The 17588-nt window shown below is 44.4% G+C and overlaps 1 protein-coding gene across 1 annotated transcript; it reads right to left on the bottom strand.

Moving 5' to 3' along the window:
* Window positions 1-8120: 8120 nt before the first annotated feature.
* Window positions 8121-16612, bottom strand: LOC6614336 (homeobox protein slou). Its single transcript, XM_002038739.2, has 4 exons — window positions 15142-16612; window positions 14117-14375; window positions 9038-9318; window positions 8121-8710 (listed from the first exon to the last, which is right to left on the bottom strand). The coding sequence occupies exons 1-4, from the start codon at window positions 16366-16368 to the stop codon at window positions 8495-8497; spliced, it is 1983 nt and encodes a 660-aa protein (XP_002038775.1). The 5' UTR covers window positions 16369-16612; the 3' UTR covers window positions 8121-8494.
* Between the last annotated feature and the right edge of the window lie 976 nt (window positions 16613-17588).

Genomic DNA, 17588 nt, shown 5'->3' with positions numbered 1-17588 from the left:
ACGGTGCTCAAAGGACCGGAGCGCCCGGCTCTTAAGTGCGGTTGCAAATGTCAATTGGCCGTTCGGCCAAAATCGAACCGGTTACCGATTGCATTTTAATTTTCCTCTTCCACATCCACTTGCCCAGGACGAATGCAGATGATTCAGCTGGAGAGATTGGCAAACTCTCCGGCATCGATCTCGTTTTCCTATTTACATTAAAAGCTGTTTGCATTCACTTAAAAGGATAAGCAATGTCCTTTTAATGGGTTTCAAATTGAATAAAGGATTAAGTTGTTAGTTTAAAATTGAATTGCGTGCGCTCATCCGAAAGAACTTCAACTTGTCCAAAGGGTTAGTTCTCTTTCTCGGTCCCTTTTCCCAGCTACATTTTCCAGCAATCCCATTTCACGCTGATGCCCGAAAATCGAAGGCCCGAACAATGGACAGCAAATATGTGGGGGAAACCAATAGATATAACGACCTGAGGTCGGGCCATCCGCTAATTAGCAACGCTATTGGCAACCAGCGAAAAGCGGGATCAGGATCAGCGTGTTCTAGCAGTGTTGCTCATTACCGAATAATTGTAGCTAAATTCAATGTTTACATATAAAACAAATGGTTAAATAAACCTATATTACCTCCATTAACATATTCTATTGGATAAAGCTGTTTTGGAAAATTTGAAATGCAATTAAAAATTAGAAAATATATTATAAATTGAGTAGCTATTACTATTTGTTATAAAAGAGCATTAAAGATACATTTGTAAAATCTGAGGCAAATTATAAACTATGATAAATCTCTAGACTTGCGTTTAAGATATACATAATTTAAGTTTCTTTACAGTAAATAAATAATTAGCAACGCTATTGGCAACCAGCGAAAAGCGGGATCAGGATCAGCGTGTTCTAGCAGTGTTGCTCATTACCGAATAATTGTAGCTAAATTCAATGTTTACATATAAAACAAATGGTTAAATAAACCTATATTACCTCCATTAACATATTCTATTGGATAAAGCTGTTTTGGAAAATTTGAAATGCAATTAAAAATTAGAAAATATATTATAAATTGAGTAGCTATTACTATTTGTTATAAAAGAGCATTAAAGATACATTTGTAAAATCTGAGGCAAATTATAAACTATGATAAATCTCTAGACTTGCGTTTAAGATATACATAATTTAAGTTTCTTTACAGTAAATAGTACATACTAGAATTTTTTGTATGTAAACCTCTTTAGTGTTTCTAACTAATAACTAGTAAGAATCTCGGATTGGAAAATAGGCGGCTTGAAAAGAGCTGAACTGGCATCACCATCCACCAGCAGTTGCTGCGATAATTATTTGACAATTTTGGCACATCCAGTTGATGCGCTGCATTGTCATAACGACCAGATGCGAGTATTCTGCAGGTGTCGCATCTTTTTGCTCACTTCCTGCCAGCGGAAAACTTTAACGAGCACATTAGCAGCATCCCCTGCGAAGACTCATTCATTTTGCGGACTAGCGATTTGTTAAGCTCGCCGCCCGTCGGCAAAAATGGGATGAATAGGTCGAAAGGGGGTGGGGATACTCTAGCCGTATCCAGATCCAGATGCGGATTCCGGTCACAATTAGTTGCCGGTCGGGCTGCTCATTTTAAAACTGCCAAGTGAGGCCAGGGCGGGCGCTTAGTTTGCAGTCCTTCTTATTAAAACAAATCTGCTCATTACGGCCGGCAAGGCAGCAAACCAAAGCCATTTGCAAATGTCCTCTTTGTTAGCCAAGTTTATTTGGGAGCCCGAGCCACCGCAGATGTGTCTGGACTAGTTTGCCCTGCGAATCCCCCGGGGGATTCGCTCCGGCCCGTATGTGATTGAGAAAAATCTAGCGCAACAAATGAAACCGACTTGGCAGAAAAGGTGAATTACCAGCAATCTGAGAGGTGGTCCGGTAATTGAGTTCCATGTTCCCGTAGTCAGTCGGATATAACGAATAAATTAAATAAATTGATGGAAGATTGCGCAGCCTGATGGGGCCCAGGACTGCTGGAAAGTCAACAGGATGACGGGGACACTTGCTCAGGGCAAATGCAAATAAATTAATCCTTGTAAACGCAACATCAAAAGATACTTTCCGCTCCTTTGTGGCTGCTTAGTTCCGCCGCAATTCGCGTATTATAATTGCTGTAGTTTGTTGCCTGCCAGGAGGTTCTGCCTTCCTTTATCTTCCAATGCACAGAAAGAAAATATGAAAAGGATTAGTTGCTTAAGCCAGTTTTATTGTTTATATGGAAAGGTAGCTGTTAATACAAATCTATTATCCATTTTGCTCTATGTGACCTGAAATCTTTTTATAGATTATGCGACACATTAATGTGAAAATACCTTTAAAATTACCTTAACCATCTAATATCACATCCTTAAATATGTATATATATGTTGGTCATTAAGTTGAAGTTAGTATTCTTGAATACTTGATTACTTATAAAAAAAACGATATTACTATATTAATAATCACATTCAGTGAATTTAGAACGTAACTCACTTTGTACTACATGTAAATCCTTCTTACTAAACTAAATCTTTCTGCGCAGTGTTCCTTCTGTTTGGGGTTCTTATAAACATGGGCGAGTCCTTTGCCCGAAAAGTTGGCGGCAGCTCCCTTAATTATGTGCCGGCTTTGTTTGCTTTCGCCTGTAATGTCACACTTAAGCGGATTTCGCAAGAAAGCCCGGCTAAAGGGTAGCAATGACATAAATAATCAACCAGCTGGTGGCAACTTCTGGCCACTCGGAACGCTGATAGTTTTATGTTTGCCACTGACACTGGTGGGTTAAAGCGTGGCCCTGGCCCAACACTTGCCCAAAACCCGTGAACAATGCTTTTCGGCCGCGTGGCATTTGCGGGCTCAAACAATGGCAACAACTGTAACCGGAACTGATTTGCCAACGGCGTCCACATAAGTAGGCAGAGCCAGAGCATTCTACCAAAGATGAGGTACCAAAAGTAGCTAAGCCAAGGTACTGCCGAAAACAGATACTTACTTATTTGTAAAAATTATAAAAAGTTTAGTTTTTATTACCCCCAGTTGCCATAATATTATATACTAGCAACAGACTAATCTTTTCACAAGCGAAGTAAATCATAACGTTAAGTACTTATCTAAAGTTCATGGCCTTGAAATTTAATGGTTATTTACTGGCTAAATTTTCGCATCTGGGTTAATATGACTCAGACACAGTCTATAGTTAACTTTGGCTAAGTAAAAGCCAATTGGGCAGTTCTGACTCCGGAACAGAGCGATCCCCAAATGACCGAGCCAGAACACACGCCCGCAGTATAAACAACTCAATTTGAATGCATTTAACCGCGTAATTGAGCCACGCGTCGGGCAGCTACGCGTGCACTATTTGCGGGCAACCCCGTAAAGGCCGCTGCCACCCACTGCCACCCATGGCCACCCACTAGTGAGCATTTCCCCCGGCCACCAGGCACCACCTACCCCGCCCCCTGCTAAGCGCGGCAAATTGCAAACCAATTGGCATGCAACTGGTTTCTGGTCACAGGGCTAATGGGCAAGGAAGCAGGCGCAGGAGGAGGAGTACCGGTGGCCCAGTCAATGCCCAGAAATTAGTGCGTAAATGTTTTCTCACCAAATAAAATCGGCGAAAAGGCCCGTAGTCGCGTCTCGAAATTGCCGGGCTTTGTGCCTCATTTCGCCACGCTTGCCGGGAAATTAACTGCGAATTATTCAGGCAGACGGGCCAAGCCGGGCACACGTCCAATTTGGCTGGATTCGCGACGCCCTTCAGAGTGGAACGCCGTCATCATTCCGGCTGACAGGTGAGTCTGATCGCGACGATGATGAATTGGTGGCGCGTGCGACGCCTAAATGCCAATCTTTTGGCCACTCAATTCGCCAGCGGAAATGTGGGAATCAGCATTCTATCTTATCTATGGGAAATCAAAAATTAGATGTTTTGATAACCCTTGTATGGTGATTCAAACTCGCCTACTTTCAAGGACTACAAGGGGGTTGATTTCAAAACATGAATATGTATAGTATAAAGATTCGACGATCGCATTTCTATGGGTGCTCATTGGATATGTATATATGATATGTAATTCGTATACTTGATGTATCTATGTAATTATGAAATATTTTGCAGGCTTTATAACATTGAATTTATTTTTCCAGCTCAACTGCAAAATCGATATCGAATATCACCTCAAGTCTCTGGCTTTAAATTGTTGCACTTTTTAAATATGGGACTTGCCTTATTTAAACCTCCACCTCTAATCGACCATAAAAACATCAGGAATAACTTTCAGCACAAAGGCGGTTTTTTACAATTTTATTGCCCATGCGCAATTTCAAATATTAATAGCCCGGCAAAATGGGGATCACAAACCGAACCAGTTAAGTTCGCGCAAACAATGGGAGAAAACGCGTTACACTTACAGCAGAGCACTGGGCTTCAATATTACATGAGCACAAATTGCAATTTAATCCACAGATGTCAGCATTACGATCAGTGTCTCTGGGACAGCCCTTTTGCACGTGCCCCGGGAGAAGGAGGACGGGACCCTGGAGTTGAGAGATGGCATTAAAGTCACATTGACAATCATCAAAATGTGATTCGCCCGGAAAACAACAAAGGGCTCGACGGAACCCACCCCCTGGCGATTGTGACTGAAGACACATGTGCCAGCCGAGCGCCCAGCCACCCACCCATTCGCTCCCTGGTGACACTTTAGCGTTTCCGGCCCTTCGTCCTTGCACCATCCAGCCATCCGCCCATCCGACCCGAGCTTCATCAAAACGCTCTGCGCAAATCTGTCATATAACTTTGGCAAAAGGACTCTTGGGAGCTTGTTTATGTCAACTTCAGGCCATAATTTATATGAGCCGCATATGTATACATAGTATGTAGGGTGCTTTTTTTGGAGGGCGTGGCGCACTTATTAAATTTTAATTGCAGCCAGAGAAACAGATGGATGCGCCAGCGCCAGCGAATGGCGGACTAAATGAACTAAACTAAGTCGCAACTTTATCTACCACTCCCAATTAGACAGAGAGACTTGGCGGCGGAGGAGTAGTTTGCCGGATCCCTATTTATCTACGCTCCGGCAGAGTTTTTGGAACGCACTCAGTCGCGAAATTGTCGCAGCAATCCAAATTCAATTAAACAAACACAATAAGTTTCGATAAAGCCGCGCCGATAACGAGGGCAAACTAAATATTCGCATAAAATTTACTAGCACCCACCCAAGCGACCAGCCAAGGGGATGGTTTCTCCGCAGCAGCGAGGAGCAGTGGGTTTTCTCCAGAGGAGAGAAGTCAATGGTGCAGATTAAACGCTGCTCACACCAACGCAACTTGGACACATACCCACTTGGAGGACGAGGATGTGATGTATGCGTAATCTGGAGCAATTCAGGCGCGTAAGAAGGCCCTTCTGAAAAGCGTGAACAAAAAAAAAGAACTAAAAGAACTCAACTAGAAGCTCACAACACACTGCTCGAAATCAAAATCGAATTCAAACCCAAATTCACGGGAAACGCAGCTCGGGGATTAATGGGAAATGAGCGGGCGGGGAAAACGACTTAATTGTGTGAGTGTCGTGTTTTGATTCTGCGGAAAATCTTCGGAGAGTGACACCGAAAGTTCCACAACTTCCATCCGCTGGCTGCGACACTCGAGTCTCCGGACTGCGGACTCCGGATTGAAAAGCAATTGTCTTGGATTTGCGTTTGGAGGCATTTGGGCCTCGTTAAGGGTAGCTTAACGCCAGCCGACCCGGCGTTAATTTATCGTTTCACTGATTTGCGAGGCGTTTTTGTCAGGCCTAATTTACACCCCCAGCGTATAAATTTCAAATCGTATTAGGGCTTAGGAAGCTCTGTTTAAAGTTATATATTATTTCCCACAAACTAAGTTGAACCGCTTGTGAAGATCTGGATTGCGAGCGAACTGGAACAGAAGCATGTATTTTACGTGGTTTACGTAGCGAAATTTGCTAAAGCTAAAGGATATTACAAAGGATATTAGCGTTTCGATCCTTATTAAATATTTTAAAAAATTGTCTATAGACAAATGTTTAACTTTCTTTGGGCACGATAGAATTGCCATCAATTTGATAAGCAAAAAGATTTTTTGAAGCGACATTCTTTATACCTATTACTTACCTATTCTTGAACTCAATTTCGCCGAGTCCATATGTCGGTCGAGATATTGTAAACAAAAAAACCCTTGCGCCAAGTCGAGGATACTATCATTGCGAACAAGGAATTTCAAATTTTTTTTTAGCAAATTGATAGAATTAGTCAACCAAGAAAATAATAAAATGAAAAAATATGAAAAATGTTCAAAATTATGTGCGTGGTAGTTGTGGGCGGTTTGCGGGCGGTCTGTCGGCGTTTGAGTGGGCGTGGCAACATCAGTGAACAAATTGGGCTGCGTCTATATCTATGGAATCTTCATGATTACCTGTTAATTTTACTCGTAGCTTTTATAGTTTCAAAGATAAAGCCACAACCATCTACCACCCATCCGTCAGTTTCTGCTCAAATTAATCTGATAGTTTTAAAGCTACCTGGAATAAGCTTTTTCTGAAGTAGTCTGCAGTTTATGAACATTATTGCATGTAGTATACAGCACGTCGCAGTTAAACGGATCAATGAACTATATTTTGTATCTCATGTACCCGTGTAATCGAACAAAAATGAGAAAAAAGATGTACCCTCGTTGTGAGTGATAGTTCTGTATTAGCCAATTATTTGGTAATATATACCTGCCGGCTTTTATATAATTTATCATAAGCTGTTGTTCTTTGGTATTCATAGATGCCTTGATACTAATTAATCACTGCTTCATCTTGCTAAAATTAGTTTTCTTTACTGGTTTTTTGTTGAACGTTGATTGGAAACCCGTTTATACTACATATAATACACATTTATGATATTTTTTCACACTGACACTGTCTAATAAATCTCATTAATTCACTTTATGGTTTAAGTATCCATCCGTTGGGATATTTGAAATACAGTAAATTATGGGATGCAGATTTGATTGTTGTTTTAGAAACCCCCAAGAGAATGCTAATGCACACTGGATTCGTGTCCCCATTTCGTTCTCTCCTCCGCTAAAAGTTTTCGGGATGAAGTGTGTGCAACTAAAATAAGCATTAATTTTATGCAAATTAAACAGACCCCACCCGCCCCGCCCGCTGCTGTTTCAATTTGCTCACATGTCTGCAGCTGAATAATTTAGCGACTTACATTTACAGAAATTACCGCACACCGACACACGCGCGTCCTTGCGAAGGATACGTGCATGTGTGGGCGTGCGGTGCAAACAGGATTTGGGCGACTAATTGCAAAGTACTTAAGCAAAGCTTTAAACAAATGTAAAAGCAAAAATTGTTAATAAATTATTTAGGCGAAAATGAAAGAATGCTGCGGCACGGCATGAAACCGAAATAATTCCAAATGCACCCGCTCAAAAAACAGAGTGAGTCGTCCGGTGGTAATAGATATAAACGGATTTCCTCGGATCCACTCGCTCTGTTTGCGTTTGGGTTCCGATGTCAGTGGCAGGCGCAGTCAATCCGGGCCCAAATGACCGGTCATGCATGGATTTCTCGATTTCTGTTTCAATTATACGCATCTCGGCCCGAACACACGCAAAACACTCATACACGCACACTCCCTGAGGCGATTATAATATCAATGGGCCGGAGGTGTGTGCGCGTGAATTTATTCATTTGCTTGTCACTGTTTTGACAACCTCTCGCCGCCCGACTTCACCGGAACAGGAAGATATATCCAGCCAGAGAGAGACAGACGGCCGGCGGCGGCCAGGAGCATTGTGTCACCCAAAGCGGATTAAGAAATTTCGTATTCGCATCCGTTTGCCACATAATTGAGTGGCCGGGTGTGAGTGTCTGGGTATCTGAGTGCCGCCTGAGCCCGTTATGGCAAATGAGAAGCAAATTTAAAATTTTACACTTGACTTAGCATTGTTGTCCTGCCATTTCACACGATACAAACTCACACTCGTACACACCCATACTGCAGCACCAACATCGCTATTGTGTCCTCGCATCCCCCAAAGGCGATCATCCGATATTTGAGTAAACATATATGCACATCGTTCTGGGTAGTTTTCAAAATGTTTATTTTTCACTTGACATTTATGCAACTTTTCGTTTGCTCCTTTTGATTTTGCTTGCCACTTAAACGCTACAGGTAATTGTATAATTTAAATCTAGATATGGCATTCGAGGTTCTAAGCACTAGCATAGTAAGTATATTTTACAAAAACTATATACAGCGGGTAATCGAAAGAATCGAAGAAACAAAGGAAATCTCTGGCCGAACACTAAACACACACTTAAAGCAGTTTGACATTTACAGTTTATCCTTGGGATCCACCGATCCACCTCCGGCCGCAGGACCTGCCCCTCCCGCCTCCGCCCGGCCTCGCTTTTCGAACAGTTGCAACAAACGCTGTTGCATCTTGCAATTTTATGAGTGCGAGTGGCTGAGATGGTGGGCGCCCAGGGGGTGGAAGTAGGGACCGTACGGCGGATAGGGCACCGCGTGCGAGTACAGGAGTCCACTGGCATACGCGCCCGGTCCGAAGGAGCCGCCGCCGGGCGGGGGGATGGTGGGGGAGTTGACGTCCATGCCGGGGTTCTGCTTCTTCCACTTGGTGCGGCGGTTCTGGAACCAGATTTTAACCTGGAAAAGAATGATGGGAAATGGCATTGTTAAAAAAGGATTCATTTCATACTGCGTACTTAGTTAATTCTATAATCTACTCTAGTCTTAGCTTTTGCATAAATAAAGTTCCATATTAAAATTGTTGAACAGTAATAAACTTTCTTTAGATTTAGTCACTCAAAATAAAATATATATATTTTAACTCAATTACTAGTCATAAAAGTTAATAGCTGTAAGCATAGAACTGCTTCCTTGTTTGCTTCAAATAACATTTGGCTAACTATACGAGTACCTAACTTTTCTAGGTTTTGAGCCTTTTCAATAAAGTACTTAATCATTGCTCACCTGCGTCTCCGTCAAGCTCAAGCTGAGGGCCAAGTTCAGTCGCTCACAGACGCTGAGATATCTGGTGGTCTTGAACTTGTTCTCCAGGGAAACTAGTTGCTCATACGTGAAGGCGGTGCGAGCTCGTCGAGGCTTTGAACCGCCTCCGCCGCCTCCTCCGCCGGACTTTCCATCCCCATTACGACTGCCTCCCTTTTTGGAGTCCGTCTCGCTGCTGGGATCGTCGATATCGCTGCCATCGTCGCACATATCGTCCTGATCCATGTCATTCAGATCCTGGGCTGCAAGACAAAAAAGAAGAGGAGATAAGTTCTGCGTGTCTCTCTTTTTGCATAAGTCAACAGGCTAGGGCCATCCATCACAGGCAAATGGCAATGTCCTCGGGGATTGGCAAACGGAAATCAATCACCTCGGCCACCGCATCATTGTTCGATTAATTGGAATTTTTCGGCACATGTGACTGCCGGATGACCAGTCCGCACTTTTTCCGAGTGCGGAGTGTCTGGCCGCTTTGATTGCCATGATTCGACAATCAAAATTCAATTAAGGCAGCTCACCAACTGGCCAACTGGGGAACCGTGTACGTGGGTGTGCCTTTCAGCGAAATATCAGTTACCAATTACGGCATTGCCTTGATTGCGTCATATTATGCAATAGTAAGCCAAATTCGGTAACCGAAAATATTGTAAGCCGCTAAGAACTTAGCTTGTTAACAAATTTCCTTTGCGGGGGCGTAGGGCAATTTTGCGGTGAACCCCTTTCAAAGCTACGGAATCGATTCAGCCGGGCGAAAAAAGGGTCGGCAAAAGTGTCAACCCTCCATCAAGGATGCTCGCGTTGGCCCTGCTAATTGGCCAACATGATTGGCCGTGTTTGCATGAAATTAGAGGGCGCAGAGTGGCGAGTGCGCCTAAGAGTGCACCGCAGACTGGCCGGCAATTAAACCGAAAATTAACGTGAACGCTTCATTTAATATTTAACGAATTTCGAGACATCCGCAGAGCGGGCACACTACCATTTACCGCCGGTAATGGGCTGTGGAGTGTTTGCAGGCACTTTGATATGCATTAATGGCACATTAGATGCCCGCCAGCCCCATCAATATCTAACCGATTCGAGTCGACGACTGGCCCTGACCACAATTGGTTTGAGTCAATTGAATTAACAGCCACGAAAACCAACGGCGAAAATCGACAAGCAGACAGGCAGACGCGCTTAATGCGCTGCCAAACAAATGAGGAAAGTTCAAAGGGCAGTCGAGAATGTCGGGGAAGTCGGGAGGAGGGGGCGGAAAAGCCAGCGCTGCTAATATGCGTTGCAACCGCAATTTTGCTGGACGATCCAGGGCGCCTAATTACGCTGACCATTCAACTGAGAGCTGCAACGTGGCGTATGCGTGATGTCTAGCAGTCAAGTGGGGGAAAATAGGGAAAGCCCGTCAGTCGCAGTTCAATATTTGTGCTGACGTTTAATTAAACTGAAAGAATTATGCATATTTGCGTAGGGTAATCTGAATATTATGTGGAGGGAAATATGCCTTTATAAAATCAAATCATGGGTTATTGTTGCTTAACTATAATTATAAATTATAAATTATACTCTTATAATTCACTCCCCTCAAAAAAATACACCTCATTTAAAAGCCCATTTCTCAATAAAATCGATTAAACTGCCTTAAATATTTAACGCATAATGTAAACTGCCATAAAGGCAAGAATCATTACGAAATTCTTATCTGTCTGGTGTCTGCCATTAACAAAATGGCTGCTGTTAATTATAATTATGACGAAAGCACTTCATAAGCAATGTTGATGATATTGCGGAGACAAGGAGGCTGAAAACGAGAGGCTCACATGATGGGGAGTGAAATTTCCAAATTTCTACAGAGGGTAGCTGAAATTACAACATACAATTTAAACTTAATTATGAAATCCGAGTGTTAATTACCACAAACTGTCGCATAATTTAGCCCACACACACACAGGGGCTTGCTGGAAATGGCTTATAAATTTGAAGTTCTTTGTGCCGGGGCAATCATTGTAATCGCATCCGCCTGGCCAATGCGACCCCGGGGAGCATTTGTCGTCTCATTTTGCCATTTTCATAAAATAATAAATGAGTGGCTGATGGACGGATATACTCGTAAAACCGGGCCGAGCTCTCTGGCTCTGGAAATTGTCGCTTAACTTGACTTTACGGCAACTGCAAGAAGGCGAAATGGAGCTCGGCATTACACACACACATATAGACACAAATACAAACACAGGAATCCCACGAGTCCTGTCGCCCATAAAAGCACACGCGAGAGAAGAGAGCGAACGAGGGAGAGACAGAAAGAGAGAGCGCCAAATTGAGTGCTGAAAAAGAATAAAAGTTTTTCGCAGCCATTTTACATTTTTGTTTCGGGGTTGGTTGCTCGGCCTGTGTGCTTGTGCTCCAACCTCCATCCCTGTACCGCCCACATTTAAATGTTGGCCACCCCCGAATTTTGCCGCCCCTTTCCCCACCTCAGACCGGTTATCGCTTGTTTTTTCATATGACTTTTGGGGCGCATTTCAGTTGCTTTTCTGGCTATCTGGATTATGCAGACAATATGTGGCTTCATTGTTGCAAATGTGCCTAGCTCATGTTGTTAGTTTTACGTTTTGCTATTTAAATGAAATGCAAATTGCTGCGCCTGAAACGCAATGAATGGCTCCTTCGAGAATTGCAGTTAGCCCCGGCGTATGCGTAATATTTGTAAATTATTAACCAGCTGCAGATGCGCCAAGTTAAGGAGCGAAAGGAGCGCATGGAGCGAGTGTCCTGGTGACATAAAATCCAATTAGTCGCAATGACAAAGGGCCGCATAATTACGCTAATCTGAACCGAAGCGAAGGCATTAACACCTCCTTCCACAAGAACGTAAAGCAGGGGGTTGGGGGTGGGGCTTTGAATCTCTCGCTGTCTGAGTGTGTGTGTGTGTGTGTGCGACAGCTCCATTGAAGCGCCTAATGAATGTGCGGTAATTAAGTACCTTGCTAATTAATGACTACAGCAACACCAAGCAACAATCGTTGAATGCCAGCCGGCAAACAGTGCGTATGCGCGATGCACACACATACCCGACTGTCTGTCTATAGGTCTTCTGTCTGTGTGTGTGTGTGTATCCTGCCTTGGGGTTGCTGTAAACTGGCAGCAACACAATCATTTCCAACATTATTATCGTGGCAAAGTTGCTCCGGCTGACTGTCGACTGTCTGCCTCCATTTCAGTGCTCTCCACTGCACATCCAAGCCCACCTACACCCACTCATCCACATCGACATCCCAACCCCCTTTCATGGGGTCGTTGGCGCGGCCATTGAGTCGGTTTTATTAGCAGTTATGTTCGCAGCCCTCGCCCGCCATTGATGAAGTTAATTGTGTTTTATTAACACAAACACAAATGCGCAAACAGCAAAGCCGACTGTCGGAAATGGCCGATAATGTGTCGTTGATAATGATGTGGATGTGAATGTGCCTGGGAGTGTTGATGTGAATGTCGATGTGAATGGTCATTCCACCGTGGCCAGCGAAACGCCATTTTCCGAGTTTATAATTTTCTACATAAGCGCTTAACGAATTGCCCATTAAGAGCAGTCGTATTGCGGCGGCTTAAAACAGGTTAATTAATTGGCAATATAAATTGAACATTGCTTCTTGGATAAACACAAATACGAGCCAAAGAGAATGGGTTATTGCAGCCGATCGAAATACAGTCCAACCTCGAGTGTTTAAAATATTTTTACGGACTTAAAAAAATACTTTAAGGTAAATTGCTAGAAAGGGCATGATTTCTCTTACACTGTTTAAAGTAATAGTAGGTATGTATACAACTTTTTTATTGAAGCATACTGAATTATGGATAGTCCATAGACCAGATCTCCAAATGGCATAATAATATTGTCATTACCCGTTTAATCAATACCCATTTGCCAATTAGTTCTACTCGTTTCATAATCAGACCATGAGCAGCGTTCAAACAAACCACGCAGAACTTAAACTTAAGCTCCATCAGCCAAAACCCCATGAGCATTTACCTTCTTTTTCCTATTTTTTTTGGAGCTTTGGCCAGCGGCTTAGCGATGGTATCGCCATGCCCCCCGCCCACAACAACTTCAATCAAATTTGCAAATTTTTATTTGAGCAATTTCTTTGCAACGAGCCAAGCATGAAAAACAATTAATTTTCAGCAAAATTTTAGCCAACCATCGAAGAAAAAAGGCAGCAAAGGCATCGAAAAAATCATTGGGAACCTGAAACCTGATCCGCAGCAAGACAAACAGTTGGTAGGGGGAAAACAGAGAGTAAAAAAAGGAAATTTAGCTTCCCAGCTGGCAATGGCTTTTCCCCAATTAAAACATCAATCAATCAATTAAAAGCAATTCTATTGAAAATCCTTATTGGATATGAGTGCAGCTTTTTCGGTCTAAACAAGTTTGCGTTGGAAAAACGAAGAGTGCCAGCCTCCCAAATCGGAGATCCTTTTTTTTTTTTGTTTTTTGGTTGTTCTGGCATTTGCGCATTTGTTTGCCATTCAATATACGCAAAATATAAATGCTTTCATGGCCAACATAAACACAGCACCCAAGCACCAACACACCCGCACCTACATATGTACGTGACTTGCGCCGGAAAGCAGGCAACACGAAAAATCCCAGGAACTTCGAAATGGCAGAGTCCCAGCTTTCGAGGGTGCTGCTGGCAAAACTGAAAGCCAAATTCAAAATCAAAACATACCCAAAAACGATACAAGCAGCAGTATAAATATAACATCTGCCTTCAACCACCCACAGGATTCCCGGGCACAGAAAAAAGAACAGAATATGCGGATGGGAAGTCGAGCTGTTTGCAGGTGTCGTGCCCATCCCCTTTCACTGCCCGTGTACTCGAGCACGGAGTGTTGCACAGAGACACTCGGGGGAACGTGCCCGGTTGGCGTGTCCTGAATTTCCCCCGATTTCAGTCAAATCAGACAGCTAACCATCAAAGTGATTGCGGACTCATAGGGTGTGGGGCCGGGGTCTAAGTCAGTTGAGAAATGAATATCCCAACTCACCAGACATATCCTCGCTCTGATCGTCATCCAAACGCTCCTGCATTTCCTCGTCCCGCTCGTAGCTCCACTGCCTGGGATGGCCGAAAGGACCATTTGGCAGCTTGTTGCCCGTGAACTTGTTCGGATCCAGGATGTTCTCCACGGAGAAGGCCAGTCGCTTGGTGGCCGCATCTCGCTCACTGGAGGCACTCGTGGAGGCCGAACTCGGGTTCGCCGCGGCACTGCTGTTCACCGATCGCGTCAGATCCACTGGGCAGACCTACAAAGATATATGGGAAAAGTAGGGATATAGAATTAAGTAATGAACTGATTGCATGATAATGATTGATAATGAACTCTTTATTTGCAAGCAATGTTAACCATTTTACGTTGAATAAACGCTACGTTTAAAGGCCCAACTGATCTCAAAAACGAACATTATTTTTATGTTTTTTTGCAAAAAATGGGTCAAGTAATTATTTTGATAACAGCTTTAATTAAGAACCAGTTGCATTTTCTTGGTAAGTTTTTAAACTGAGTGTTTAAAATAATATCTTGATCGTCGACTGGCGAACTACTTAAAATTCGTGTGTCTTAGTTGTTCTAGATGATATCATTTAGTTAAACTAAAATTATTATAGAAATCAAATCAAACTCCTCAACTTACCATAATTTTAAAAACAAAATTGAAATCTCAAAATCATGTTATAAACGTACAAAAAGGTTAATTTTGGCATAATTTCTCGACCAAGTGTTAATTGGGTTAATTACACGAACGCAAAATCTAATAAAAAAAAATAATTGAGCGGATAATAAAATCAATTTGTATCAGCCAACGCTAATAAAGGCTACCAACTGGGTGGGCAATAAATTTCAACATTAATAATCGATTTGATATTTATGTTTTCAAATTTTCACTAACAAACTTTATGTTTGAACTAGAATTCTCATAAATCCATGTTGTATAATTAGCACTTTATCTAAACTCTTTCTATATGATTTTACGAAATCCTTGCACTTAGTCCACTGAAGTCCAGTTATCTTACCGACGGCGTGCTGTGCGATCCATCGTTGCTGTCCTCGTCGTTGCCATCGACGTTGAGCTCCTCGCTGGTGTCGCTCCTCGCGTATGTGGCTGCTGCAATTTGACGCGAGGTGGCCGCCGCTGCAGCTGCCGCCGCCGCCAGGCCGCCCAGCTGTATTCGGAATCCGTAGTCGCTCAAGTCGCGTCCACTGGGCGAACCGGAACTGGAGTTGGAGATGGAGGTGCTGGCGTTGGACACGGAGTTCGAGGCGGACGCCAAGGCGGAAGTGCTGGAAGCTTGGGTGGTGCGGGCTGCCACCGCAGCCACCAGCTTGATCCGCTCGAGATCCATGTCCGATGGTGCGGCAACCTGCTGCTGCTGTGGTGGCTGCGAGGAATGTGGCGGATTTTGGGGTGGAGCGATGGGTGGACTCATCTGCTGGTCGGAATGCATGGCCGGGGATGTGGGCGGCGACAGGGGCGAGGTGGCCGGCGAAGGTGGGGCCGTGCTGCTGCTGCTGGGAGCCCTTAAATGGAAGACCGCCGACGGATGCGGATGGGGATGCGGATGAGGATGTGGATGCGGATGCTGATGCGAATGCGGATGTGCTGGGTGCTGGTGATGCTGATGCTGATGGTGGTGCATGTGCTGCTGGGCGGCGGCCAGGAACTGCGGGTTCTGCAGCAAGTGGGGATGCTGCTGCAGCAGGGCCGCATGTGGATGCTGCAGTGGCTCCGGCCTTGCCAAGTGGCGCACGGCATTCAGTTCCAGGAGCTTTCGCTGCTGTGCTGGCGAGGAGAAGCTTACGGATCCCACCGAAGCTGGAGGGGATTGCGAGCGACGTGTATTGCTGTTTGCATTGTGGTTAGTTAGACTGCTGTTGTTGTTGTGATTGGGCTTCTCCTTATCCTGGGAGTCCTCCTGCAAGGGGCTCAAGCGGCTGAGCAAGCTGCCCGATTCACTGCTCATCTGCTTGAGCCGTTCGAGGGAGTACCTCAGCTCCTGCTCCTGTTTTCCCGCCACCGCTGCGCCATTGGCGCTGATGATGAACTTGGGTATCTTGGCCGCTGGCGGAGTGCTGCCACCGCCTGTGCCGGACACCACACTGTCCGCACTCGCCACATCCGGCGAGGTGTTGGACTTGGGTGAGTCCGGGTTCGAGTTGGGACTCATCAGGCCACCGACGGCTGTGTTTTGGGCTGACGCACTATCGCTGGCCTTTTGCGCCGGCGATTGCAACATGACCATTTTTCGGTCTTTGGGTATATTGTCTTGGATTCACTGGGCGTTCACTGAGAGTTCGAGTTCACTGAGTGTTCACTGCGCGATGCGTGTCTTGTCACCTTGAGGGCAGCCAATGGACTGAATCCGGAGATGCCAATATCCGACGTGGACGCTGCCTATGCTGCTGCTGATGCCGTCGTCCTACGTCCGATTATCCTGGTCGTAATCCGCGCGCGACGACTCACACGCTCAAGAGCCAGAAGCGTAATGATGAGGGTTGTTTCCGATTTCTCCGAGTTCTTAATCCAACAGATGTGCCGTGTTGTGTGCCTGTGGCAAGTCAACAGCTAAATGCTGATGCTGCTGCTGCTGCCGCTTCTGGTGGTAGTGCTGGTTATGGTGGTGGTGGTGGTGGAGGCAGTTTTCGTGGTATGGTGGTGGTTTTCGCTTTGAGTGACTCTCTGCGCGGCGCTCTACACGCCCACCGCTGAGTGTTTCTTTGAGTGGATTGGCTCCTCCCCGCCGTGGCTCTAATCTCTACTAGCATCTAATGATTTAATTTGCCTTCCACTCGTTAGCAAATGTAATGGTCTGTCGCAAGTCTAAGCCACAGAGCGACAGGATGCGAGCGCGAGAGGAGAGGATTCCCGAGTCCTGTTTTACATAGTTCTTCACTCAACTTTAATAGCCACCCGATGGAAACAAAGGCCAGCCATACAGCCATACAGCCATACAGCTAGCCAGCTGTCCAGCCATCCATGCAGCCTTCGCCTCCCGAGGATGTGAGTAATTGTCAAATTATTTAGCGCAAAATTTGTTTGTTTATGCGGTTGGGTGCTTGCGAAATGGATCTCAACTTTTTGCACATTTCTTTCAGTTCTTGTGTTTATTTTTTTGTACTTTATGTTTTTCTGTTTCATATTTTCGCCAGTTGTGTGTGTTGAGTTTGCTTTGCTTTTGGCATGCCTGGTTTGTTCTTAGTCATTTATGCATGAATGCTTTGTGCCTTCTTCAGCTTAATTGAATTTTTGAATATTTTCGTGGTCGTAATTATGTTGCTAATTAGTTGGCTTATTTATTCTTCGCTTTTCATATCTTTCTCTTTTATTATTCGAACGAAAAAAACGCATCCTTGTGGTTTTCCTCCTTGACACTTTCTATGTAAAACTCAAAGCGTTCGAGGGGGACAGCCGCACTATAGCCGTGCTCTTCTGCTCGCTCCCTCTCTTTCGTCGGGCTTCTTT

The sequence above is a fragment of the Drosophila sechellia genome, chromosome 3R, assembly GCF_004382195.2.
Source record: "Drosophila sechellia strain sech25 chromosome 3R, ASM438219v1, whole genome shotgun sequence".
In the NCBI taxonomy this organism is placed as follows: domain Eukaryota; kingdom Metazoa; phylum Arthropoda; class Insecta; order Diptera; family Drosophilidae; genus Drosophila; species Drosophila sechellia.
This window is presented reverse-complemented; position numbering and strand designations above follow the sequence as displayed.

What these genes read in the sequence shown, in the direction of transcription:
- LOC6614336 (XM_002038739.2), bottom strand. Translation starts at nt 16,368, where the DNA reads ATGGTCATGTTGCAATCGCCGGCGCAAAAGGCCAGCGATAGTGCGTCA. An exon ending in GATCGCACAGCACGCCGTCG is followed by an intron (nt 14,376 to 15,141) that starts GTAAGATAACTG and finishes ATATCTTTGTAG; the next exon opens with GTCTGCCCAGTGGATCTGAC. An exon ending in TCAGAGCGAGGATATGTCTG is followed by an intron (nt 9,319 to 14,116) that starts GTGAGTTGGGAT and finishes TTTGTCTTGCAG; the next exon opens with CCCAGGATCTGAATGACATG.